This window comes from Rhinolophus sinicus, linkage group LG15 (genome assembly GCF_036562045.2).
Source record: "Rhinolophus sinicus isolate RSC01 linkage group LG15, ASM3656204v1, whole genome shotgun sequence".
Taxonomy (NCBI): Eukaryota; Metazoa; Chordata; class Mammalia; order Chiroptera; family Rhinolophidae; genus Rhinolophus; species Rhinolophus sinicus.
The window spans coordinates 25,910,487-25,937,996 of record NC_133764.1 but is presented as its reverse complement, the minus strand read 5'-3'; the positions used below and the strand labels follow the sequence as shown (position 1 = coordinate 25,937,996).

General features: G+C 35.9%; 2 protein-coding genes across 9 annotated transcripts in view; one reads left to right on the top strand and one right to left on the bottom strand.

The window, feature by feature from the left end:
• TRIM37 (tripartite motif containing 37) overlaps positions 1-27,510 on the bottom strand; it is a 162,144-nt gene that overhangs the window by 11,696 nt on the left and 122,938 nt on the right. For 5 of the 7 annotated variants that reach the window (XM_074319741.1, XM_074319742.1, XM_074319743.1 and 2 more), the window contains one exon: positions 25,225-25,280. In XM_074319741.1, the coding sequence (XP_074175842.1) occupies positions 25,225-25,280 (56 nt within the window). Of the gene's footprint in view, positions 1-23,957; positions 24,008-25,224; positions 25,281-27,510 lie in introns of those variants that run through there. The other 2 variants (XM_074319740.1, XM_074319744.1) reach the window with 1 other exon arrangement.
• The window catches only part of PPM1E (protein phosphatase, Mg2+/Mn2+ dependent 1E), a 125,898-nt gene that overhangs the window by 62,770 nt on the left and 35,618 nt on the right, over positions 1-27,510 (top strand). The window lies entirely within an intron of this gene.

Sequence of the window (27,510 nt, the reverse complement as noted above, 5' to 3'; positions counted from 1 at the left end):
TCTTTCATGATTTCCTCATGTCTGATCACCCTTGGTGGTCTGTATAGGTGTATTTTTTAAAGTGGTTAAAAGCTTTTTAGGAATAAGAAGACTCATTGTGTGTAAGCCTCACTTTTGGATGTTAGGATGGAGACATGGCCATACGTCACCACGAGGAGGACTTTTTTTCTGGGATTGTTCAGTTCCTTCAGAAGAGACTTTTCTAGTTTCTTGCCTGGGCAAGAAAATGCAAGTTTTCTGGGGTGAGGGTGGGGGTAGTTTCAGTATTTCAATAAATCCCTTTCTTTTCGGTTCATCTTACGTCTGCTCTCTACTCTGCCCAGTGTTCTCAAGTCTAGAATACTCCTTTTCAATTTCTGTAGAGGAGAAACTTACATTCTTCCACCAGAGCTGAACTGTGTGCACTTATCTGCAGGCATTCTATGTGTGGGAGTCAGGAGGGAAATCAACCCTTCACATACAGAGACTTTCATCCTGTTTTTTCACTTTGGGCTTCCCCTACATCTACTTGATACTTCCAAGGTCTGAGCCTTTCCCAGGTTCTTTGGGGGTAAATTCAGTCTCTTCTCATCAGTGTCTCCCTGAGGTTATAGCTTCTTCTACCCTGATAAATCAGATGCCACTCCCCTCCATTGGCTCTCATGTTTCCAAAAATTTATTGAAATATTATCTTCACTGTTGCCCTCTCTTCTGTTTGCTTTTTCCTTGTGGATTTAAACCTTTTAACTTATTTTTGCTGTAATTTTATAAGGGAAAAAATATTTATAATTGCTTTTAGCTATGCTACTTAATTATATAATGGATTGGCAACTTCTAACACACTTGGATAAAAAAGACCAGTTGTCTTCCTTAGATGCCGAGGCTGGCTGCCATTACCACACCTTCCTCCCTATAACAGGTAGTGAAGAAACTCAGATCATAGAATCCAGTTGAGTTTGAATTCCCACAGCCAGGGCAGGTTCCTCTACCTCCAGATGATTCACTGGAGCTTGACTTTTCCATCTCCATTTGGAACAGATTTTATTCAACCACCATTCTATTTTTCTTCCCCCTTCTTCCTCTTACCAGCCCTAATTACTGGCATTCATTGAGGACTCCTCTATTCTGACACATACGAATGGTAAGGTCCCACCTTGGCACACTCTAAACAGTATGTGGTATATCCATATAACAGAGTACTATTTAGCAATAAAAAGGAAAATGGTATATCTGTGCAATGGCACGTGGTTCAGCATGTTCAACATGGAAGAACATTATACTAGATGAAAGAAACCAGGTGCAAAAGGTTACATAATTGTGATTCTATTTATAGCAAATGTCCAGAAACGGCAAATTTATAGAGACAGAAAGCAAGTTAGCGGTTGTCTGGGCCCTGAATGGCTGATGGTGGGGGAAGCTGTGCAGGTGACGGGGGAAAAGGGTGGAAGGGCCCGCACATACTTTCCACTCCGTTTTGCTAGGAACCTAAAACTGCTCTAAAAAACAGCCTATTAAAAATGTAAGTTAAAAAGGTCTTAAAATAGGAATTACAGTTCAAATTAGAGAAATGTAACCAGTGTATATATAAAGCTCTTTGTATCCTAGCTAGCAAATTTAAACAAAATTATTACACATTTAATTATTAATACTTAACTTACAGGGGTTTAGGTTTATTGGCCTTGTAAGTGAGTCCTTCTTATAATTATTTGGGTTCATTTCACTCATTAATTCACCAAATGCTTATTAAGCACCATTTATGTGCCAGGTATTATTCCAGATCCTAAGGACATAGTAGTGAATAAAAACGAAGAAGGCCTCTTCTTTCAAGAAACTTAAATTCATTCTAATGGAGAAAGACAGAAAATAAACACTAAATATTTCAGTCAGGTGGTTTTGATAAGCACTATGAGAAAAAATAAAGCAGGATAAGAGACTAGAGAATGGTCAGGTAAGAGTGCATAGGGAGTTTGCTATATTTTTAATAAGGTGATCAGGGAAGACCTCTCTGATAAGGTTAAAAGAGATCTGAAGTAAGTGAAGTAGTGAAGGACATAGATACCTGGATGAAAAGCTTTCTAGTCAGAGGAATCAAAAGTGCAGAGACGGTGAGGTAAGAGAATACTTAGCATGTTTGAGGAACAACAGAGATTTGTGTGATTTGGAATGAAGTGAAAGAAAGAAAATGTAAGACAAGGTCAGAGAGGTGGCAGGGAATTAAATCAAGTAGGGCCTTATAAGCCGTGGTCAGGAGTTTTAATTTTTCCCTAAACAAGATGGGAAGGCAATAGAGGTTTTGAGCAGAGAAAGGACACGATCTGATTTACATTTTTAATGAATCACTCTGGGTGCTGAGTGGAAACTAGAGTCTGAAGAAAAAAGGTAGCAGTTAATAGGCTGATGCCGTTGTCCAAGTGAGAAATGATGATGGTTTAGAGCAAGGACGTAATCTTGGAAGCGGTAAGAAGTGGTCAGTTTCTGGATATATGCTGAAGGAAAAAACTAGGATTTGTTTATGTGGTGTATGAAAAAGGAAAAGAGTCAAGGGTAAATCCAAAGATTTTGGCATGAGCAATGGAAGAATGGAATTACCATTTACTAAGATGGAGAAGGCTTAGGAAGAGCAGGCTTAAAGGGAAAATCAAGAGGTTCAGTTTTGGACACATTAAGATTGTGGTACCTGTCCAAATTGAAATATTGAGTATGTGAGGTTGGGTATGAGAAACAGAAGTTCAGAAGAGACATATGACTGGCGATACAAATTTAAACATTATCTGTAAATAAATGATATCCATGGAACTTGCTTTACAATTACTATCTACATGTACAACGAAAACTTGTTTTTTTTCTTGCAGTGGAATATTGATCTCTAGTTCTGGCCTCTTCTCTTTAAATATTAATTTTCATCCTATTTTCTTTCCTATATTTTTAAATAGAATTTGAAATTATCAGAAGACTTTTATTTGTTAGCATTGTCAATCTCATCATCTTCTGAAAATCATCTTCCCAAACTACAAATGGATATTAAAATGCACAGTATTAATTGTTAGACCGTTGACTATTCAGCAAAAATGGAGAAGGTGGCATTATGAACTTAAAGTTTTAGACAGATACGGGTTTATGACATCATTCTCAGTCATGACCTTAGTGTTTATATGTTCTTTTAGGTTCATTTTAGTTTTTTATTTTTCTCTATTCTAATAAAAGGAAATGTGAATTTTAAAATTATGTACTTCAAAGTTATTGAAACCATTATTATAGGAAATGTTAATGTTGAAAAAGTCTTCATGAAATATTAAACAGTACAACTCACTTATTCTACTTTTCTATAATAAGATTAACTTTATAGCAATGTGACTGTTTAAGGATATTACTTGCTTTTTCATTACAATTAGCTAAGCTATGTGAGGGGATGTATGTTTTTTTGCTCTTTGGAGTCACTTTGGGAAAGTAACAGTTCAATTCTGTTAACTGATTGAGGAAACCTTTAAAAATCATCTTAGAATTTTTTCTACTGCATAGTTTTTACCATACTGCTGCCATTATCCACAATAATTCCTTGTAGGAATAACTAAATCAGTAAAATGATGCCCCATTTGCTTCTGTAAATTTCTTCTCCATCTTTTAAGTGGTTACAAGTGTATTAACTATCTTTATGCACGGTCTTTTTGCTTACCAGAAACCTCAGAATGCCTCATAATGCCATGCTATTTAAAGTCATATAATGTATGTATAACATAATATGTTGTCCACTATCTTCATTATGGTTGATTATTCATTACTTATTCAAGACAAGGCACTGCGCTATGTGTATCTAATCAAAATAGTCAGTGGTTCCTATAAATAAATTTCATTCAAAGAAATATTTTGTTAATTAGGGAATAAACACACATACACACACACAGTTTATTCTCCTTATTCACAGTAGTTATGTTCTATAAAGTCACTAGAGACATCGAATTAGTGATTACTGAACCATGTTTCCTAAGGGAAATACAGAGTTAGATTCCTATGAGCCTCTGGCCACATTTTCATCAGCCAGTCAATATAGTTTTGTTTTATGTGTGTTTCTGCTTAAAGATATCTTATTTAATATATATTGTTGATTCGTTAACATTGAACTCACAGCCAACAGTGCTCGTGCTTGAATGAAGGTTGTATTGAATGTATGTGTTTTCTCCATAAGACACATCACAATCTTCTTGTGCTTAGGATCACTAGACAGCACTTAGCACTATGCTTGGGGACCATTTTAAACAGCAAAATTACCAACAATAAGCACAAAAAATGGGGAAAACATAGCACAGTGAAATAGACTGTGAAAAGGACACTTGTTTACAGTATGAAAGCTAAAACAAGAAGGCAGTGTTTTCTTGTTTGACCTTAGCTAGGAACGTGTGCTTCAGGCAGCTCAAATTTTTTGTCACTCTGTGTATGTCCATGAATGACTGACTGTGAAAGTAGTATTGACTTACGGGTTCCAAATAAATTTTAGTGAGTAGGTGAATTTACAAATACAGATTCTAATGAGGACCGACTGTATACATACGAGTACATGTATTATTTTAATGAGTCTGTCTTAATTCAAAATTGCAGACTATATGAAATAGGAATAGTTACACATTTTATACCAGTGAACATCTCTTGTTACCTCGATTTTTGTTGGTACTTTTTCATTTGGATGAAGTGGCTTTATTTGGAAAGGAATGAATAATGAACCAGAAAATCGGTTTTTCTATTACCTTTTAAGTAGTTCTGTGCAAACAAAACTTACTGAGCACAGTAATGCACTAGGCTCTGTATCAAATTATCCCGATTCTAAACTGCAGAGGGGAGAGTTTATACTCAGGTGAAAATCAGGATGCATGCTTATGCTAGATTTTAATTTTGAAATAGCCCCAAAATACAGATTGGCATTGAAAAAAGGAACAAAGCAAAATATCCATATATCTACTACCATGTTTGTCATATTTAAGTTTTGGCCATATTTGTTTAAAGATTTTTTTTAAACTGAGCATTACAGCTCCCAGTTGAAAGCCCCCTACAGACCCTTGCTTAGTCTTGTGCCTGCCCCTTCCCTCCCATTCCAGCCACTTTACTGAATTTGGTATTTCTGTTTCCCAGCTAAGCCTTATGTGGGTGGATTTCAGGATGCTAGGGATCCTTCAGTGTTTTGGTTTTTTTTTTTTTAATAATAAAATATATTCATTTAGTCTAGCATATGGGTTGTGAAGCATTTCTGAAAGGAGTCATCAGTCTCCTGCCTATGTATAGGCCTTTCTGGGGAACACTTAATGAGATTGCTGCTTCTCTCCCACTCCTTCAGATGTTTTGTTTGCCGTCCCTGAATCCAAATTACAAATTTATCTTGCAGTGTTCTACTTCTGATGCCGATGAACTTCTTATTGACAGACATTATCAACTCTGCCATAAAGCCATTATTGTTTTGCTTCCAAAGAAAAACTTTTTAGACTTTCAAAATGCAGTCATTTCAATCATTCTACTATAGGGGTTGTGAAGCGCAAATAACATAAATAATGAACAATGAAAAATGTATATTACAGTATATTAGAAATATACAAATCCATATTGTGTTTAGTTGGATTAGTTATATCACAAATTCATATATGCAAGAAATGTAAAATTATATCATTTTCCATAAATTAAATTAACTATGACTTTGAATTGCCCATCCTGGTAAGATGGGATTCCTATCAGTCATGGGAGCATGTGGAGAAGAATGAGGCTCCCTGCCTTTCTCCTCCCCAAAACAAGAATCTAAGAGTCTTTAATGGGATCAAATACATGGTGATGGAAGGGGAACTGACTCTGGGTGGTGAACACACAATGTGATATGTAGATGATGTATTGCAGAATTGTACATCAGAAACCTATGTAACTTTACTAACCATTGTCACCCCAACAAACTGTAATTAAAGAAAAAGAAAGAAAGAAAACAAAGTGGGATGGGCCTACTTGTTTGCAGTTTATGGTCACGATGAATAACCTTGTTAAATAAGTCCTTGTGTTCCTTAAAGTAAGATGACATTACTGCTTTTTGGCCGACTTCTGCACGAGACTCCCTGCTGATAGTCCTTAGGACCTAAAATGTGTCCTCCAAAGATGCTCCACGTAGCCGTGCCTTGAAGCACAGCCAGAAAGTAGGATTCCAGTCTCTACTATGCCTGATACTGCTGAGCCTTTTCCAGTCTAGGGGAGTTGCGTTTAGGAGGCTCTTTTCCAGTCTCCCTGACAGCCCTCAGAGGTTTTGCCTTTAGCTCAGGCTCCCTGCCAAAAAGTTAGAAGGCAGATCATCCACGAATAACCTCTATTTTCTACTCAATAACTCACACCTTCCATAAATAATAGAGTGGGAGAAAGAAAAAGAGTAAATGGAGAACAAAATACAAATTAGGATTGTAATAAACTACCCCAGTAACTCTTACATGTACACCCATATACACACATTCCACCCCATCTTTCTGCCTAGGGCTACTCTGAGTTGTTCAGGTTTTTTATTGAGCACTGGTAGGAAGAGACTTTAGATTATTATAGATGAATCTATATTTATGAATAATTAAAACATGACTAGTAAAATGAGCAACTTGGATATTTATCTCTTGCTGTGAAAATCAGAGTAAAGCATCCTGTTACATAGACTTTTCCCCCCACAAGTATTGAAAAGGTAATCTAATAGCTCCCAAATGAAATTATTATAATTATTATTATTGTGTATTTTCAGTAGACATTAAGGAATAGCAAAGTACCCCAGATCTATTGTGAGTCTTAAAAATCAGATCTGATAGTATTATCATGACTTTTAATTGAATTTGAAATAATTTCAAGAACATTCAGTTTCCAAGTGCTGAGATAGAGAATAAAGTTGAATATGATATATTTTTACCTTCAAGGATCTTGCAGACTAGTGAAAATATATGAGTAAATCCATAATTATAGTGTGATAAATGAAAAAGATGCTATGAAAGTATATGACTGAAAGGAAAGGAGTCAAGAAGGCTTCCTGAAGAAGGTAATGCTTTCTATGAGTTTTTCAGAGCCCAGTAATGGTTGTTGACTAAATGAAGAACAAAAAAAGGGTAGTCCAAGCTGAGGAAATGAAATGGCATCTGTGAGTTTGTGTTAACATAAAACAATGTAACATATTTATGTTACATGGCTGGAGCAAAGGGGGCACCGGAGTAGATTGAAGGCAGAGACGTGTGGGCCAGATATGATGTTAAGGTGTCTAGGGGCCTTTTGCTTTTTTCCCCAAATAATCTTTCAACTGAAGACCTCCTTAGAGAAATAAACCTGGAAGAAATTTATTATCTTGTTGCCAATTATTACTTTGTATTGTATGTAATTTAGTTCTATTGAACCACTACTGACAGATGTGTTATTAAGTAATTGAAGTAATGGTGTTATTAATAGAATGGAATACATTGAGAGAAAAAAGTGGAGAAAATCACTTAAAAGAATGATTTTTTTATTAAACAGCAAGATCAATTATAAACCTACTCTATGAAAGAGACAAAATTTATATAATACATGAGAATTATTTTGAATAATCAGTCATTCTACTTGAGAACTTGAACTCTGAGAATTTTTATTTTATTTTTCATTGTGAGACCTGTTTAATGGATGAAAAGCATAAGGATAAGAACTAGTAATGGATGAAAAGTATAATGATAAAGATAATAAATTTATTTAAAAGGAAAAAATACGTGGGGTCCTCTGTCTCCAGTTTTTCACTTTGAATTGTGTACTATTCTTCATGGGTATCATCTAAACTAACAATCAGAAAAACAATTTATGCTGCCCAACAACTTCTATTGATTCATTTCTTCCTTCATGTAATAAGCATAGTTGTTGCTAGATATTGTCCTTCGTACTAGAGATGCAGCAGTGAACAGATTCAGTCTCGGCCTTCATGGAGGGCATAGTGTGGGGGAACAGACAATAAACAAAACAAAGATACGCTATATCGGGTAGGATGAGTTCATGGAGTAAAATGAAGGTAAGGGTCATAGGAAGCACCAGTGACTGGGGAGGAGACCGCTGCATAATTCAGGGATAATGTGGAGTTGTGTCTCATATATGAAGAGAGGGTATACTTCCCTCAGATAGAGGAGAGAAGAGTGTTGCTGGTAGAGGAACAACAAATGCATAGGTCTTAAGTGCCTGGTATGTTTGAGAAACAGATGCCAGTGTGCTTGTGAAGAAGTGAATAATGGGGAGAGTTAACGCTAAGAGTTGGGAGTAGGGGACAGAACCAGAGTATGCAGGGCCTTGTAGACCGTTGTGAGAACTTTTGCTTTTGCTTTTAATGTAATGGGAAGCCATTGCTTTTTGAGCAGAGTGAGACATAATTTAACTTACATTTTTCTTCCCAAATTTTTATTATGAAAATTTCCAAACACTCTAAAAAGTTGAAAAAAATATTATAAGTCTCCATTTGCACACCCTTGGTTTCAACAACTGTTACCATGTTGCCTTATTTTGTCTATCTATCTATCTATCTATCTATCTATCTATCTATCTATCTATCTATCTATCTATCTTTGCTGAACCATTTGAAAGTTAGACATCACAACACTTCATTTGTAAAAATAAGTATATTCATTTACATAATCACAGTACCATAATTTCATCTATTGATTTAGATATGCATTAATGATTCTTGCCTGAATTTATCATTTCATTGGAGTTTGACTTACATTTTGAAAATACCTATTTCATTACAGTGTGGAAAATAGACTGTAAGTTTATTGCAAAGGCAGATTCCGGCAATTAGACGACCACAGGAGAGATGGACTAGAGTGATAGCTGTGGTGATGGTGATAAGTGGTCAAAATCTGGATGAATTTTGAAGAAAAAGTCACCTTATATCTGCTGATGTGGGACTGAGAAATGCTGAGGAGTCAAAGAGTGTTTCAAGGCTTTTGTCAATTTTTGCCCTTTGCTGAGATTGGGAAGATGGTGGGAGGATCAGATTTGGGAGCTGGAAATCAGGAATTTGGCTTCCGTCGTGTTAAGTTTAGAACATATATTAGACTTCCAAGTTGAATTATTGAGTAAGCAAGAGAAAATGGAAGCTTAAAGTTCAGGTGAGAAGTTTGGGCTACAAGTGAACATTTGGGAGTATTAAGGAAATGGTGATGTTTAAAGCCACGAGACAAGATCAGATCCTCTAGGCAATAGGTACACGAGGTCTCACAATTAAGTTTGTGAGCTTGTTGAACTGATGCTGCTAATCTTTTCTGATATCAGAGGGATTATTCATTATGAATTTGTACCAACTGGACAAATAGGAAACCAAGAGAGTGTGGTGGCTTAGAAAGTGTATCAAGAAGGAGCAGAGAATTCAGTTGTGCAATGCTACCAATAGGTTAAATAAAATAACATTTGAGAAATTATCATTGGATTAGTAAATCATGGGTGACCTAGAAAAAAACAATTTCAATAAACAGTTGGTTAAAGAGAAAATTGGAAATAAGGAATTAAAGACAATTCTTTAGACAATTTTAGTGTAGATAATTCTTTCAAGGAATTTAGCTGTGTAGGGGAGTAGTAGTGAAATGAGGGAGTAAGAGCCTTAAAAACAGATTAGAGCTATCATAGCATGTTTACATGCTTATACAATAACCTATTAGAGAGGGAAAATTTATGACGCATGAAAAAGTAGGGACAATTCCTGAAGTGCTGTCTCTCTTACCACGAGTGAAGGAGATGCAAAACAGAACAAAGTATGGTTGACCAGTGAATATGTGGGAAGTCTCCATAAACAAAAGGCTTATTTGTAGAGCCAGAAATCCCCTTTTCTGTAGGAGTTGTCTTATTACTGCCAAGGTAAACTCCCTTGTTAGTTCAATGATAGTGGAATTAAAAAAAAAAAGGTAAATGACATTTAAAATTCTTTATTTTCTCAGTACTGTGAGTATACTGTATACTAACAATTCCATTGACATTATTTTAAATCAGGCATTCCTCTTTAGAGGATATTTTGAGATAAAAGAATAATGGTATGGAAAATTTGAATGACAGAATGACTGTAGTGTGAAAACTGCATTGGGTGAGAACCTACCATTGTTCAGAAAATGAGTGGCCTGAAACTGTTGTTCTTTTATGTCTTCCCAATCTCTTTTCTTTTCCCATCCCTTCCCTTCCCTCTCTTCCCCTCCCACCCTCCTGTCCTCTCCCTTCCTGTCCTGTCCTTTCCCTCCCCTCCCGACCCCTCCCCTTTTTCTGCCTTATTTCATTAGCAAGTACTTTCAGTATGATGTTGAAAAGGAGTAGTAAGAGTTGACATCCTTGCCTTGTATTTGATCTGAGTGGGAAAACTTCAAGTATCTCACCATTAAGTATGATATTAGATGTAGGTTTTTTGTAGATATTCTTTATCAAGTTGAGGAAGTTCCTTTCTCTTCCTAGTTTACTGAGAGTTTTTATCATGAGTGGGGTGTTGGATTTTGTCAAATGGTTTTTCTGCATCTATTGATATGATTATGTGATTTTCCTTTTTTAGTCTGTTCATGTGATGGATGACATTAAATGATTTTCAAATTGAATCAGCCTTACATACCTGACATAAATCCCAATTGGTCTTGGTTATAATTATTTTGTGCTATTTAAATTTGATTTGTTAATATTTTGTTGAGGAGCTAGGTTCTTAATCTATAGTCTAAATTCCTTCTTTCTAGAAACAAACCTACTTATAAAGCCACTTTTGTGTTCTTCCATTAAAAGAAATTTTGATTGATTTTGAGAGAGAACTTATTGAAGTGGCTAAGAGCAAAGTGCCTGATTTTTAAATCATGTGACCTTTTGGCAAGTTACTTACACTTTCCTCACTATTTTAAAGAGCTAAGAGGCGTATACACTAGTTAAACAGATAATTTTAATACAAAATGTAAGACAGACTTCTGCACTGGGTACGACAGAAATCCAAGAAATGGCTAGCAAACTTTCCTGTAAGTTTTGGATATTAACCCATTATCAGATGTATCATTGGCAAACATCTTCTCCCATTCAGTAGGATGTCTTTTTGTTTTGTTGATAGTTTCCTTTGCTGTGAAAAAGCTTTTTAGTTTGATGTAGTCCCATTTGTTTATGTTTTCTTTTGTTTCCCTTGCCTGAGGAGATATATCAGTAAAAATATTACCACAATAAAAAAAATAGAAGAAATGATATCACTAAAGGTAATGTATGAGAGTTTACTTTCTATATTTACTGCTAGTAGTTTTATGGTTTCAGGTCTTACATTTAAGTCTTTAATCCATTTTTAGTTTATTCTTGTATATGGTGTAAGAAGGTGGTCTAGTTTCACTTTTATTTCATGTATCTGTCCCGTTTTCCAAGCACCATTTGTTGAATAGACTGTCTTTACCCCAGTGTAAATTCTTGCTTCCTTTGTCATAGGTTAAATGACCGTATGGCACAGGTTTATTTCTGGGCTCTCTATTCGGTTTCATTGATCTATGTATCTGTTTTTAATGCCAATACATGCTGTTTTGATTACTATCATTTTGTAGTATAATTTGATATCAGGTGACATGATACCTCCAGCTTTCTTCTTTTTTCTCAGGATTGTCATAGCTATTCAGGGTTTTTTTGTGGTCCCATATGAATTTTAGGATTATTTGTTCTAGTTCTGTGAAAAATGCCATTGGTATTTTGATAGGGATTGCATTGAATCTATAGAGTGCTTTGGTAGTATGGACATTTTAACTATATTAATTCTTCCTATCCATGAACATGGTATAACCAGTGTTTTAAACTCTGTCTCTGGTAAGTTGGTTGCCTCCATTTCAGTTAATTCTTTTTCAATTTCTATTTGGGACATATTTGTTTCCTCATTCTGGGTACCTCTTTGTGTTTGCTTCTAAGTATTAGGTAGATCTCCTATGTCTCTCAGTCTTTGCAGGGTGGCCTTATGGGGTAGGTGTCTTGTGTGGTCCAGTGGCAGTCTCCCTGATCACCAGTGTGTGTGTTCCAGGAGTGTCCTTAGTGTGTTGTGTGTATTCTTCTGTTGTAGTTGAGCCTTGATTGCTTTTGGTGCATCAGTGGGTGGGATTGACTCCCAGGCTTATTGACTATGAGGATTGGCTATGTCCACAATGTATGAGCTGCTGTGTTGGGGGATGACCCCTCAGAGGGGGATCTGCCCCTGCAGGCTGTTGTGCCTGTTGAGACCAACCTTTGGGTGTGATACTTGTGGGGATAGCCAGGTAATGATCTGGTGTGGTCTGAGCCCGGCCTTTGAGTGTGTTGTTTCTGGTGTCTCTTGGGAGGAGCTCCTGTGCAGACCACTTTCAGCCTTGCCTATGACCGGCCTGGGACTACCTGGTAGGAGCTACAAAGCTATATGTGGTTGTTTCCTGCCTGTGGTGGACCAGGAAGCATGTAGGGGTGGCTGTGAACTGTGATTGACTGCCACCAGTATTAGGCTGGGGGAGGCTTAGCAAAAGGCACACAGAGCCCTAGGCCTGTTGCTATCTGCCAGCTGCTTGTAAGGTTCAGCCACTGAAAGAGCCTCCTTAGGTGTGTGGGCTGGGCCTTGTTGAGCCAGTGTTAAGAGTGCCTCTGGTGATGCAACACTAGGTGGGCAGGGCAGGGTTCTAGGGAGTTACGGGGTTTGGGTGGTGAATTTTACAAAGTTAATGCAGTTTCAGTTTTTGCACCTGTGCCAGGCCTGTCATCACTTCTCAAAAACACTGTGAGAACACTGCTTGCTTCTGGCCCACAGGTCCCCAAGAGCCACACAGAAGAGACTGTGGAGCAGGTTGTGACTCACTGCCCAACCCCCAAAATTCCCCAGCCCACTGCAGGCCATCCACTGCTATAAAAGGCTTCTGCAGCTTGTGGGGAGGGCCTGGCACCCAGGAGCTGGAAGTAGCGGTACCAGCAGTGCAGGGCATCAACAAGTTGTTGCACACGTGCAGATTTTACCAGACCAATGTGGTCTCCAATTTGGTCTTTTGGGAAGGATTCAACTTAGAAAAGATGGCTCCCTCCTGTGGGCTACACATTAGGCAGGCTCCACACAGGGACAGTGGCTCCTGTCTCTCCAGCCCTCATCCCACAGCCATACAACTCAGTCTTTCCCAGTATGTCTCTGGTGCCTCTCAAGTTGCCAGCTCTCCACCGGAGACCCAGGTGAGTGTTCTCAAGTGAGTGTCTATGTTCAGGCCCTTTAAAAGGGCGTCTGGGTTTCTAGCCGCCTTTCTTCTTACTAGAACAGACAGAATCCTTGCTGATTTTCACTGCCAGCTGTTGTGGGGGTTCTCTTCCTGGCATAGGACCCCTGGGCTGGGTAGCCCAGTGTGGGGCTGGGATCCCTCCTTCTTACAGGGAGACCTCTGCCACCGAGGTGTCCCTTTTGGTGTTCAACCACTATCTGTGGGTATGGGGTCAGCCCATTTTGCGTCTCCACCCCTCCTACCAGTCTTGATGTGGCCTTTTCTTTATATCCTTAGTTATAGGCGTTCTGTTCAGCTAGTCTTCAGATGATTCTCGAGGTTGATTGTTCTATAATTTATTTGTAGCTTTGGAGTGATCCTGGGAGGCAGTAGAAAGAGTGTTTACCTAATCTGCCATGTTCTATAGTGTGCCCTAGAATGAAGTTTTAATTAATTTAATAGACTATAAACTACTTGAGAATGGTCACTGGGTTATATGTTTTTCTATGCCCCACAGCAGGAAAAGGGATGATCCTATGATGTTTGTTTGCAGGCACTTCATAAACATTAACTGAATAAATGAATGCCTCTCAGGCTTTTCACCCATTATAATAACCTGCAGAGGAGTATGTAGGCTAGTACAGCTTTGTTAGTAATTCCAGTTGTCTTGATACCTTTGAGTTTACCTGAGCTGTACTGTACTTTGGATCTTAATTGGAATAAAACACTTTTTGCTTCTGAGAACCATTTTAATTCTTTTTAGCAACCTTGCCTGATGCGTAGTTTGGCAGAGTGGGAATGTGATATAGTGGAAGCAGTTGGCTTGCTGACGCGAGAAGACTTGAGTCTGTGATGCTTAGCTGTAGGTACAGAGGAGATACCATACCAGATGCTGCACAGTATCTGTTAGAAACAAGTAGAGTTTAATATGACTATCAAAATTAAAACCAGTTCTTGGGCTTTGTCTTCCAAGTTAAAATTTAAAATCAAAGAATATAATATGATTTGGCACCATTGTTGTTTGAGTAACATATGCTCCTACCAAATCTGAGAAATTAGTTTTAGATATAGAGCCCTTCATGTTTAAAAATATCACTATTCCAAAGTTGTTTATTTGAGGGTGTCTTCTCCATACTGTATGTATTCAAAAAAGAGGCTTTAATTTCCCATTTTGGCTCTAATCATACTAAAATATTAGGTTGGTGCAAAAGTAATTGCGGTTTTTGCCATTATTTTTAACCTTTTAAACCGCAAGTACTTTTGCACCAACCTAATAATTCTCACTACTTTTCTTCCCTCTAATTTCATTCTATGTGACACAGGAATAGGGGATAGCCTTTAATCACCTTTGTGTGTACTTCAGAATAGTGTGGGCTTTACTAAAGCATGGAGTGGGCCATAAGACCAGATGAAATAAGCATTAATCTACATGGTGTCAAGGAGCGATTGGAAAGCTGTTCTGTTGTAGTTACATATACTTCTACTGGTTAATAGTGATGTGTAAAGTTACACCACGAGAGGTTTGTTCTTTGCGTTAAGGTTTTGTTCTTGTTAAGATGCAGATATCCCTGAAGAATTTTTAAAATCTGTTATTAATATGAAGTAATCCATTCATTCAATAACTACTTACTGCGTGCCTACCATATACTAGGTGCTGGAGATAACGCAGTTAGCAAAACCGACTCTTCCCTGTGGAGGACAGGGGCAGACAGACAATATATTCAGAAATAAATAATAAGAAAGGTGGTAAGGAGCTGTTTTTATTTTTTTATACAGAGTGGGTGACAAAATCCTCTTCAATAATGTTACATTTGACAGAGACTTGAAGGAAATGAGGTGTGTGAGCCGTATAAATATCTGAAGAAAGATCGTTCCAGGGAGGAAATGATCCCTAGTACAAAAGGCCTGAAGTCACGATGGGTATATTTGCGGAATAACAAAGAAGCCAGTATTGGTGGGGGGCATTGAGGCGAGAGGAGACTTGTAGGCCACGGTCAGCAAGGTAATGCACGAGTTTATAAGCATGTAGCCTTGAGCAGATTTTTAAAACATAAACTTTTGTTTTGAATAATGTTAGATTTACAGGAAGCTGCTAAGATAATATTCCCATCTACCTCTTACCCAGTTTCCTCTAATGTTAACATCTTACATTATCGTGGTAACTTTGACAAAAGTAAGAAACCAGCATTGCTACATTTACTATTCACTAAACTCCAGACTTGATTTGGATTTCTTACTTTTTCCAAAATGTTCTTTTTCTGTTCTAGGATCCAATCCAGGATACCATATTGCGTTTAATCATCATGTCTCCTTAGTCTCTTCTGGTCTATGACAGTTGCTCAGTCTTTCCTTGTTTCCTATGACCTTGACAGTCTTCAGGAGCTCTGAGCAGGTGTTTTATAGAATGTTCTTCAATTTAGGTTTATCTGATAATGTTTTCCAAATGGGGTTATAGGTTTTTGAGGAGAAATCATAGAAATGAAGTTCCCTTTTCTGGGAGGTGGAGTTAACCCCATCCCCACTTTGAGGGCTGACTCACTTCAAAATTAAAGAGTTTAGAGAAACCTGGCAAACACTATCTTAACCAAATGATCAAGGTTAATATTACCAGTGATAAGTCATGTTGATATGATGTGATGAATTGAACAGATTTTAATACAGAGATAACATGTGAACAAGATCTGATTTTTGACAAAGCTTTGTCCACTTTATGATTTCCCATAGACTGTACTCACTAAAAAGTATACATAATCTGTGGCAAAATTAATTTAAATATAGATTTTTGACATTTCTCCTTATCTTCCACAATTATTTACTACTTAGGTAGCATCAAAGATTGTTGTCATTTTGTGGTGGTGTGTGTATGTATGTGTGTGGGGGGGAAGGGAGAGAGAGAGAGAGAGAGAGAGAGAGAGAGAGAGAGGTGGGCTTTGTGCCTGTTTTTGTAGTAATGCTCAAGTATATCATTGCAGTAGTTGCAGTGACCATAGATTATATTGAATCACATATCGTCAGTAACTTGTTAATTTGTTATAGCCCCGAACTTCACATCTTTATAACTCTCATTCAACTTGGAGTTGGCTGTATTAAATCCTATTATTATATCCCAAATAGTTTTAGTTTTGTTGCAAACTTAAGGGACTTTAAAAATGTTTGTCTTTATTGAAATGCATTGTAGTTTTCTTACTTTGCAATGTGGAATGGCATTCATATTAGATCAGTAGATTAAAGATCTATGTCCTAGGTCCTGCCCCATTACTTACTAAATATGACTAATTCACTTAACTCATTTTTCATATCTATAAAATGGGTATAACCATATTTTATCTTTAGCTAGGCCTACTATTCAACATACATTCTCAGAGCTGCTCCATTTAGTCTGGGAAAAAATAGTTTCGAGCAAAATATGCCAACTAAGCAGCTATTAGCTGCTTCTTATAGGTTGCTGTAAGGATTAAATGAGATCATGTACATAAAGACAGTGCCTGGCTCATAATAAATTCTCAGTAAACAGAAAATAGCTGATAGAGGTAGAATTTTCTATTGCCTTGTTTTCCTGTTCCTGTTTGAGAAAATACTCAGTTAAGCCTTGCTCATTCTTCATAAGCCTTTGATAATTCTGTCATTAAACAAAGTATAACTGAAGCTAATTAATTTAATCAGATGTTAGTGATACTATAGAGAGAATTCTTACCTGCAAAGTGAAGGTTGACTAAATGACTTCTATAGTTCCTTCCAATTCTATGATTTTACGTTTTAATACCTATTGTACCTACCTCACAGGGTTTGACAAGGCATAACCAAGATAATGTATGTGTAGACATTTTGTAAAGAACCATACAAACATTTGATACTATATACCACTAATTTTCCAGTTAACAGATTTCTTCAGTAATTGTAAGAACTGTCTGTATTCACTGGAAATTAAAGAGTACACCTGATGCGTGAGATTTTTTTTTCATGTCAGACCTAGAGTTTATTTTTATTGTAATTGTTGCTATTGTTGTCTATTTGTTTATGTTTGTTTTCCTAGATAGAGGATTATAGCACTTATTAATATAGCATAGTCTCCTGTTTCTTCCAGTCCATTTACTTCTATGACAGTTTTTGTTAAGGTGATGCCTAGAGGTGTTGGTTAAGGTTATAATTCAGCATTTCTATTAAGGAGACATCTTTCCAAAAACCATTTAAAAATAGAAAATAGCTCTCTGCAATCAGATTTACTCAGCTTGCTACCACTACTCTTCTTTTAACTTAAGTAGCACAGAACAAATTTTATAGTGACTTTAGAAGGGAAGCTATAGTAGTAAAGTAAAACGGTTTTGAACCCTGCCAAAGTGTCTACTGCCAATTACTTTTTCTCATGAGAATAATACATACTTTGCACCATTATGGTTCCTCTGCGAAAAAGAAAAATGTTTCACTACCTATCTTTTTTCTTTTTTTTTTTTTTTTTAATTTTTCCAGTTTTCGCTTACTGACCCTACCAGTTCATTTCAAAGTCCAATTGTAATTTTATTCTCTGGTACCTAAGGAGTAGTACTTAAAGAAAATTGTAGCAAATTATCCTTAGTCTGAATTTTATTTTACCATATGAGCAAATGCATTGTCCTAGATACTTTTCATATAATTTATGAAAACAGTTTCTCAAATCTTTCTCAGTATCAAAAACCAAGTTGCGATTCTCATTTTGTCCCTAGTTGCTATATTTTGTTACTTCCCCATCAGCATTCCTATTTCTTTTCTTTTTTCCTTCCCTAAGTTTATTTTGTGAATTTAACAGTGGGGAATCCACTTGACTGTGCTCACAGCAGGTAATAAGTGCCATGGTAGTCACTGGATTGGTTTCTTCGGATGGTTAAATAATAGGGTAATTAAGTTTTTCTGAAGCTGCCAACTGTATTGGGGGTTTGGAACATGTTTAAGGCTTATTTAAAAATAGTTCCTTCAGAAGTGAACTATTTAACTGGTAGAATTCCTAAGGGCATATTCCTTTCTCAGGTAGAGATTACTTAGACTGGAATTTGTGTCAAGTAGAAGAAAATCCTCTTTCATGTAAGGCTAGATTTAATGCTGTACTACCTCATTCTGATTTATAATGTTTAATTTATGATTTTTAGTGATGTGCTTTTTACCTACTATAAATTCCCTAAAATAGCTTTTTTTTTTTACAAACAACATATGCTTTAAAAATGAAGGGTTTTAAAAAACTGAATAAGAAACATTTATTCAGATACTTTTAAAGACTCATGATCTTTGCTTTTTGAACCCAAAATCTAAATCTAGAAAAAATACAGAAAGGACATTGTTTTTATGAGCTGCAGTTATAAGGTCTAAATGTTATTTAAATAAACTGGGATGTTGGTATCTTTAAGACCCCAAGCATTCTAACTGAGCCATAAATAAGGGCAGAGCTATCACCACTTCTAGTCAACATAGTACAGGTAACCCCCGTATAACACAGTTGTTAGGTTCCTAAAAAATGCCATGTTATGTGAATCCGTGTTATACAAAACAAAGAACTAGTACAAAAAAGGGGGTTCGGTTCCAAAAATTAAAAAAACATACTATTATATTTTTATAATTAAGAGAAATGTCTTTATTAAAGCAATTTTCACCAAAAGTATAACATATTAATATGTATTAGATAATGTTTTTTTTGTCATCACTACTAAGCTTTTATTACATTCTGTGTTGTTCGGGGATTTCCCTAATTTTGAATGAGATATCTTTTGCTCTTAAAAGCTCTTATTATGCTCCGTGTTGTTCGGGGATTTCCCTGATTCTCAAACCGTGGTACAGTGAAACCGAGTTCTAGGATGCTGTGTTGTACGAGGGTTTTCCTCAATTCTTGAACGGTGTTAGAGTGAAACTGTGTTATAGAAATGCCGTGTTATATGGGGGTTACCTGTACTGTGCACTGTCACCACTTCTTTTCAACATAGTACTAGACATTCTAGTCAGAGCAATTAGGCAAAAACAAAACAAAACAAAAAAGCATACAAATTGGAAACGAAGAAGTAAAATGATCTGTTTGCAGATGGTATGAGCTTAAATGTAGAAAACCCTAAGGATTACACACACACACACACACACACACACACACACACACACACACACACACCTGTTAGAACTAATAAATGAATTCTGTAAAGTAGCAGGATACAAAATCAAAATGCAAAAATCAGCTGTATTTTCATACATGAACAATGAACAATCTGAAAAGGAAATCACAAAAACAGTTCCATTTACAATAGCATAAAAAAGAATAAAATGCTTAGGAATTACCTTAACTAAGGAGGTGAAAGACTTGTACAATGAACTACAAAAAATTGCTAAAAGAAATTAAAGAAGACATATTAATGGGAAGACATCCCATGTTCATGAATTGGAATACATAATATTATTAAGATGTCAATACTACCCAAAGCAAAATACAGATTCAATGCAATCCCTATGAAAATTTCGGTGATTTTTTTTTTGCAGAAATAGAAAAACCTATTATAAAATTCATAGGGAATCTCAAAAGACCCAAAATAGTAAAAACAGTCTTGAAAAAGAAGAACAATACCAGAGGACTCACAATTCCTAATTCAATAACATACTATAATGCTATTGTAATCAAAACAGTGTGGTACTGGCATAAAGATAGACATAGACCAATGGACTAGAATAGAGACGCAGAAGTAAACCCTCAAATATATGGTCAAATTATTTTTAACAGTGTGCCAAGACCATTCAATAGGCAAAGGACAGTCTGTTCAACAAATGGTGCGGGGAAAACTGGATATACACATATAAAAGAATGAAGTTAGATGCTTACCTAACACCATACACAAAAGTTTACTCAAAATGGATCAAAGACTTAAATTGAAGACCTAAAACAGTAAAACTCATAAAAGAAAACCTAGGGCAAAAGCTTCATGACATTGAACTTTACAGTGATTTTTTTGGATATGACACCAAAGGCACAGGCAGCAAAAGAAAAAATAGACAATTGAACATGATGAAAAAATTTTTAAATTTGCATCAGAATACACTATCAACAGAGTAAGAAGGCAGCCCACAGAATGGAAGAAAATATTTATAAATCATATATGTGATAAGGGATTAATATCCAGAATATAGAGAGAAATCCTGAAACTCAACTGAAAAACTGAATTCAAAAATGAGCAAGGGAGTTGAATAGACATTTCTTCAAAGAAAATATACAAATGGCCAATGAGCACATGAAGAAATTCTCAACATCACTAATCATTAGGGAAATACAAATCAAAACTACAATGAGGTACCACCTCACACTCACTAGGATGTCTACTATCAAAAATAAAGTAGAAAATAACAAACGTTGGTGAGGAAATGGAGAAATTGGAACCCTTGTGCACTGTTCATAGCGATATAAAATGGTACAGCTGCTGTGGATAACAGTATGGCAGTTCCCCCCAAAATTAAACATAAAATCACCATATGAACCACAATTCCACTTCTGGGTATATACCCCAAAGAATTGAAAGCAAGGTCTCAAAGAGGTATTTGTACTTCCATGTTCGTAGCATTTTTCGTAATGGTTAAAATGTGGAAATCAAGTGTCCATCGACAAATGAATGAAGAAGCAAAATGTGGTATATACATACAATGGAATACTGTTCAGCCTTAAAAAGGAATGAAATTCTGACACATGCTACCACACAGAGGAAACTTGAGGACATTATGTTACGTGAGATAAGTCAGTCACAAAAAGACAAATATTGTATGATTTCATTTATATGAGGTACTTAAAGTAGTCAAAATCATCGAGATAGAAAGTAAGAAAGTAGAATGGTGGTTGCCAAGGGCTTGGCGATGGTGGGAGTTATTATTTGATGAATATAGAGTTTGAGTTCTACAGGTGAGAAGAGTTCTGGAGATGGATGTTGGTGATGGTTGCAAAACATTATTAATGTATTTAATACCACTGAACTGTACACTTAAAATGGTTAAGATTGTAAATGTTATGTGTATTTTACTACAGTAAAAGGAAAATTTTTACAGACGATAGGAATAGAGAAAGCAGAGAAAGCAAATACAGATTACTCTTTCAAATTTGGTTGTAATGGGCAGCAGAGAAATGAGATTTTGGCTGGGGAAGTGAAATGTTGGTCGACAAACTTGTATTTTAACATTGGAGATACTTTGTATTATTGGAAATGACTTATAGAGTGAAAATTGATAATGTGAGAGAGAAGACAATTGCAGGAGTGATATTTTTGGTTGTTCATAGTGGATGGAATCTAGTAGATACAAGTGGGAGAGACAGCATTAGGAGCGTGGACACTTCTACCACTGTAATAGGAAAAAGGACAGAGTTCCTGGGTACAGGTGCACAAAGTTTGGTGATGGGAGCTTATGTGACTTCTAATCATTTCTGTTTTCTCAATGAGAATTAGGAGCAGGAAGGAGGAGAGAGTTCTTTGATTAAGAAAAAATTGTGTAAGTTGTTAAGCAATACGAAGGGCACTCTTAAAGTTCGAGGTCATAAATTCAAGGATGACACGTCAGTATGTTGAATTTCACTTCGGTCACACTCAGCTGTTTGGGTGATGGCTGGAGTAAGGAGAGAGTTGGAGTTAACCAGGATTTTACAAAGTGAGTTTGGCAGGGGATAAGAGATTTGAGAGTTTATGCAAAAGAGTGATTGTAATGGTGGAACAGGGAAGGAAAGTAGTGAAGATTGTAGGGAAAATGTATTAAAGGTCCTGAGAGTTAAAATTGGTGAAGTTCATGTTCTATGGGGAGTGAGTTGGAAAGATAGGAGCTGGTAGGTGGAGTGTAAGATCCCTGAAATGGATGCTTTGAAGGTTATTTAGTTATTAGTAGTGACATGGCCTGGAGGAGGATCGTGAGACTGAGTTGCAGTGGAGGACCTGAGATGTCTGAGCGTTAGAAAGATCATCTGTGTAGACACTGAAACCACGCAGTTTTTAAGAGTTGTGGTAGAAAGAGACAGTAGGTTTGCTGCTAAAATATTCAAGTAAGAGGACGTGAAGGTTTGCTGAAGATGCTAATGGTCGTGAGTAGTGAATGAAATAGCCTGATAGTGTAAGTTTCAAAGGGTTTTTAGGAAGAAGGTAGGTGGCCATGAGGAACAAGGAAGATACCTAACCTACCTCAAAGCCAGATGATTTAAGGGATGAAAGAGAAAACTGACACTCCTGAGAGGGCTCCGAGGAAAACAATATCTTTTCAAGGGAGTCAAGTATTGGTTAATGTAAGAAGGTGAAAGGAATGGGATGATCAGGGAAGAGGCTGAATACAGGAGGTTTGCTGATGACAGACCTTGAGTTCCAGAGAGCACAGGGGAAGGGTTGGGTTGGGGAGGTTGGGCAGGAGGGATGTGAATTTGGATCCGTTTATGGGACAAACAGAGCTTAATGGAGATGAGAGGCTGTGATACATGTATGAAAGGCTGAATTACATGTATGCTTATATATTATATATATGTTTTTATATATGTTATTTAAAAATTATAATAAAGAAACACAAATATTAATGTAATAGCCTTAGAGCCCACAACCAATTAATTGTGCTGCCAGATTATTTTTTGTGTTTCTTTTTATCTCCTAATAAACTTTGCCATTTTTATGTAATTAATCAGTAGCTTGAGATTTTAGGAGAAGCCGATTTTTAAAAAACTGTTGCCATTTACATGGGATTTGTGGAAATGGATTGTCTTAATTAAAACATAACAAAAACAAAGTAGAGGAAAAAAGCAAGATCTCCATGCTGATATAAGATTGTAATAGTACCTACAACTTCAGATTTAAAGTGTTTAAGTTAATTAAAACAATCTCATTTTCAAACAGAATTGACTTTATAATATGTACATGTTATAAATTCAAATGTATAAAATAAATGTGTACTTAAAAACAAGTTATTAGGATGATGCAAAAGTAATTGCATTTTAAAAGGTTAAAAATCATTGCAAAAACTGCAATTACTTTTGCACCAACCTAATACTTAAATTGTAAGCTGAAAAATAAAACTTGATTTTAGAAACATTGACTAACATTGAATCAGAGACTCTGTGCTTTGTTTCTTTTTTTTTTAATTCATTTCAGGTGTACAAAACAATGTAATAGTTAGACATTTACACCCCTCACAAAGTGATAACCCCCTCCCCAAATCTATCGCCCCTCTGACATCGTGTATATCTATTACAATTCCATTGACTCGATTCCCTATGCTGTACTCCATATCCCGTGACTATATATATATTACATTATAGTTGACATACAGTATTATTCAGCTTCAGGTGTACAGTGCAGTGATCAGGCATCTACACCGTCCATGAAGTGGTCTCCCTAATAAGACGTGCCCATCTGACACCCCACAAAATCTTTACAACATAATTGATTATATTCCCCAAACTGTCTTTCATATCCCCGAGGCAATATTGTAGTTACCAATTTGTGCTTTCTAGTCCCCACCCCTCACCCTTCCTCCCACTCCCCTCCCATCTAGCAACCATCAGTTTTTCTCTATATCTCTCAGACTGTTTACTTTGCTCATTTATTCAGTTCTTTAGATTCCACATATAAGTGAGATCATATGGTATTTGTCTTTCTCCGACTTATTTCACTTAGCATAATGTTCTGTAGGTCCATCCATATTGTGGCAAATGGTAAGATTTCATTCTTCTTTATAGCCGAGCAATATGCCATTGTATAATTGTACTTACAGTTTCTTAATCCAGTCATCCACCGATGGGCATTTCAGTTGTTTCCAAGTCTTGGTTTTGTGAATAGCATTGCAATAAACATAGGGTGCATATATATTTTTTCAAATTAGCGTCTTGGATTTCTCTGGATAGATACCTAAGAGTGGAATTGCTGGGTCAATTTTGTTGATTTATTGATGATAGCCATTCTGAGAGGAGTGAGGTGGTAGCTCATTGTGGTTTTTATATGCATTTCTCTAATAATTAGTGAGGTTGAGCATTTTTTCATGTCTATTGGCCATCTGTCTGTTTATATGTCTGTTGGCAAAAAAGAATGTCTCTTTTTGTCCTCTGCCCAGTTTTCAATTGGGTTGTTTGTTTTTTTGGTGTTGCGTTGAATGAGTGTTTTATAAATTTTGTATATTAACCCCTTATCAGATGTATTATTGACAAATATCTTCTCCCATTCAGTAGGTTGCCTTTTTGTTTTATTGGTGGTTTCCTTTGCTGTGAAAAAACTTTTTAGTTTGATGTAATCCCATATGTTTATTTTTTCTTTTACTTCCCTTACCTGAGGGGATAGATCAGTAAAAATATTACTTAGGGAAATGTCTGCAAATTTACTCCCTATATTTTCTTCTAAGAGATTTATGGTTTCGGGTCCTACATTTAAGTCTTTAATCCATTTTGAATTTATTCTTGTATATGGTGTAAGGAGGTGGTCCAGCTTCAGTTTTTTTGCATGTGTCAGTCCAGTTTTCCCAGCACCATTTATTAAATAGACTGTATTTACCCCACTGTAAATTCTTGCTTCCATTGTCATAGATTAAATGATTTGTGCTTTCATTTTAATGTCTTAAGTTACAATTTAGTTTTTTAAACCTGATCTAGATTTATCAGAATTGTATGGACTTCTGATAAATAGCTTTGCTTTTAAATGTATCCATTTTTATACTGTAGAGATAAATTACTTACTGACTTTTAAACTAGCTTATGGCATTTTCAGTCTTTCGGCCTCCTGTAGCTACCTTTATAAAAATAGTTAAGTAATGGAGTCCTTGGTGAAGTGTTTGAATTGCAGTTTTTCCACCATTCTCAGTTTCCCAAAATAGATACATCAGGTGCCTTTGTTACTGTAAGAGTGTCACCTCAAATTAATTCTTAGTTTAACACTGAGTAATACTTTTCTATCTTTAGAAGTCTCTCACATGTATCATTTATCAAGGTTATACTTTGAAAGATTATTTTATAGTTTGATGGTAAACAGCTAAGGTTAAAGTGTAGAATACAGATATATAGACTCTAGACAGGAATACCATAATTCCACGCTTCATGAATGTATGAATTGAAGTACAGTATGATGAAAAGACTTACTCTTTTGAGTCCTAGGAATTAGCGAAGTCCAGGGTCTTAAAGAAGTTAGTCTGGAACTGAAAAAAAAAAAAAAAAAAGTAAAGTAAATACCAGATTTTAATATGAAAGTACCCTACCTACACCATTAGTATTATACCGTATTATTTTTCTAGAGCTACTGTAACAAAAGTATCAACAGAAATTTATTTCTCACAGTTCTACAGGCTAGAAGTCCAAGATCAAGGTGTTAGCAGGGTTAGTTTCTACAGAGACCTTTCTCCTTGGCTTGTGGATGGCTTTCTTCTCCCTGTGTCTTCACACGGTGTTCCCTCTGTGCCTGTATGTGTCCAGCTTTCTTCTTCTTATAAAGGCATAAATCATATTGGATTAGGCCCACCCTAATGATCTCATTTTAACTTAATTGCCTGTTTAAACACCCTATCTTAAAGTTCAGTCAAATTGTAAGATATTAGAAGTTACTTCAACATACGAATTTTGACAGAACACAGGTCAGCCCATAACACATACTAATACTGATACTGATTCTTCAGCTAGGTAAAATTTGGCCCAAGGTTTGTTTATTTGTTTTTAAGTTATTATGTAGCACTTGCTGTGCTAAAGGAACTAAAAGTGAAAATTCCTAAAGGTGTATTGGGGCATCTTCCATTGACTTACCATGAATATAACTTTGTAGAAAGCATTTTAAAAGATTTTTAAAGAAACACTGTATTTGTTTTAAAAAACAAAGAAAGCCATATTTTACTATAAAGTCATATAAAAGCATGCTATCTTTGTAAGGCTACAGTGATGAAAATAGTATCTCTTTTTGGTGGAACCAGTTTTAGGTATACACACTTTTTAATTTCACTTACCCTCAGTAAATTTTCCTTTACTATATCCACAGTCCTCTGATAATGAATTTACTAGTTTAATAGTATTATATATACTTGTAATTCTATAACATTTCTTGACATGGATTGCTGTTGCCAAGTGCCATTATTAAATATTTTCCTTGTTTAGGTCATATTTTCCCTTGATGTGACCACCTGAAACAATTTATTTGTATGAAATGGTATCCTCTATTATCTTTTCTATCACTTTAGAATCCATTCATGACATTAGTGGATATTTCTGCTTTAAACCCAAGATTATTAGGGTATTGAATATCAAGGTATTATCAGAGTTATCAGATTTTACTTAGTTAATGTGTGACTTGTTTTTCTGTGTACTTGGAAATACCAAACTTGTATGACCATGTCCATTAATGTAGGTGTAATAAAAGATTGTCACTTAATAACATGTCTGATTTTTGAAGTAGAATTGCTTTGTCTGGCACATACAACCAGAAATTTTTAAAAAGGCTGTAAGTATGGAAGAATTTACTCTTCATATTAGAAGCAATCTGATACTGTTATCAGGACTACTTAATATCTGAAAGAAATTATTATGTTTATTATATATTATTATATTACTATTGCTTATTATATTATCTCAACTCTAAAAAAAGGATTTGATAGCAAATTAAATCACAATATACCCACCAGAATTGATAAAATTAAAGAGACTGACACCATGATAAAGAAGATGTGATGTATATACACAATGGAATACTATTCTGCCATAAGAAAAGATGAAATACTGCCATTTGTGACAACATGGATGGATCTTGAGATTATTATGCTAAGTGAAATAAGTCAGACAGAAAAAGTTGAGAACGGTATGAGTTCACTTATATGTGGGATATAAATCTGAAGGTAACAAAGGAACAAGATAAACAAATAAAGAAACAAAAACTCAGACACAGACAACAGTTTAGTGGTTACCATAGGGTAAGGGGGTAGAGGGATGGTAGAAGAAGGTAAAGGGGGTCAAATATATGGTGATGGAAGGAGAACTGACTCTGGGTGGTGAACATATATTTTTTAAAATAAATGAACACATACATAAGATGTTCATGTAAAAACTAAAGTAAGGACCCAAAATTCCGATAACATGTTTCCAATAGCACTATGTTTTTGGTTAATTTAGCAAATTATCTTGTATCTCTGTTTTCTCAGTCAGTAGAATCTGAATAATTATTACCACACCTGTTCTTGGGATAAACTATAATAGGCATACCTCATGTTATTGCTCCTCAGTTTATTATGCTTCACAAGTATTGCATTTTTTACAAATTGAAAGCAAGACGTCTCCACCAGCAAAAAGATTATGACTCGCTTTATTGTGATTCTTGCTTTATTCTGGTGGGAGCCAAACCCACAATATCTCCAAGGTATGCCTTTATACTCTTAAAGGTTTACAGTATAG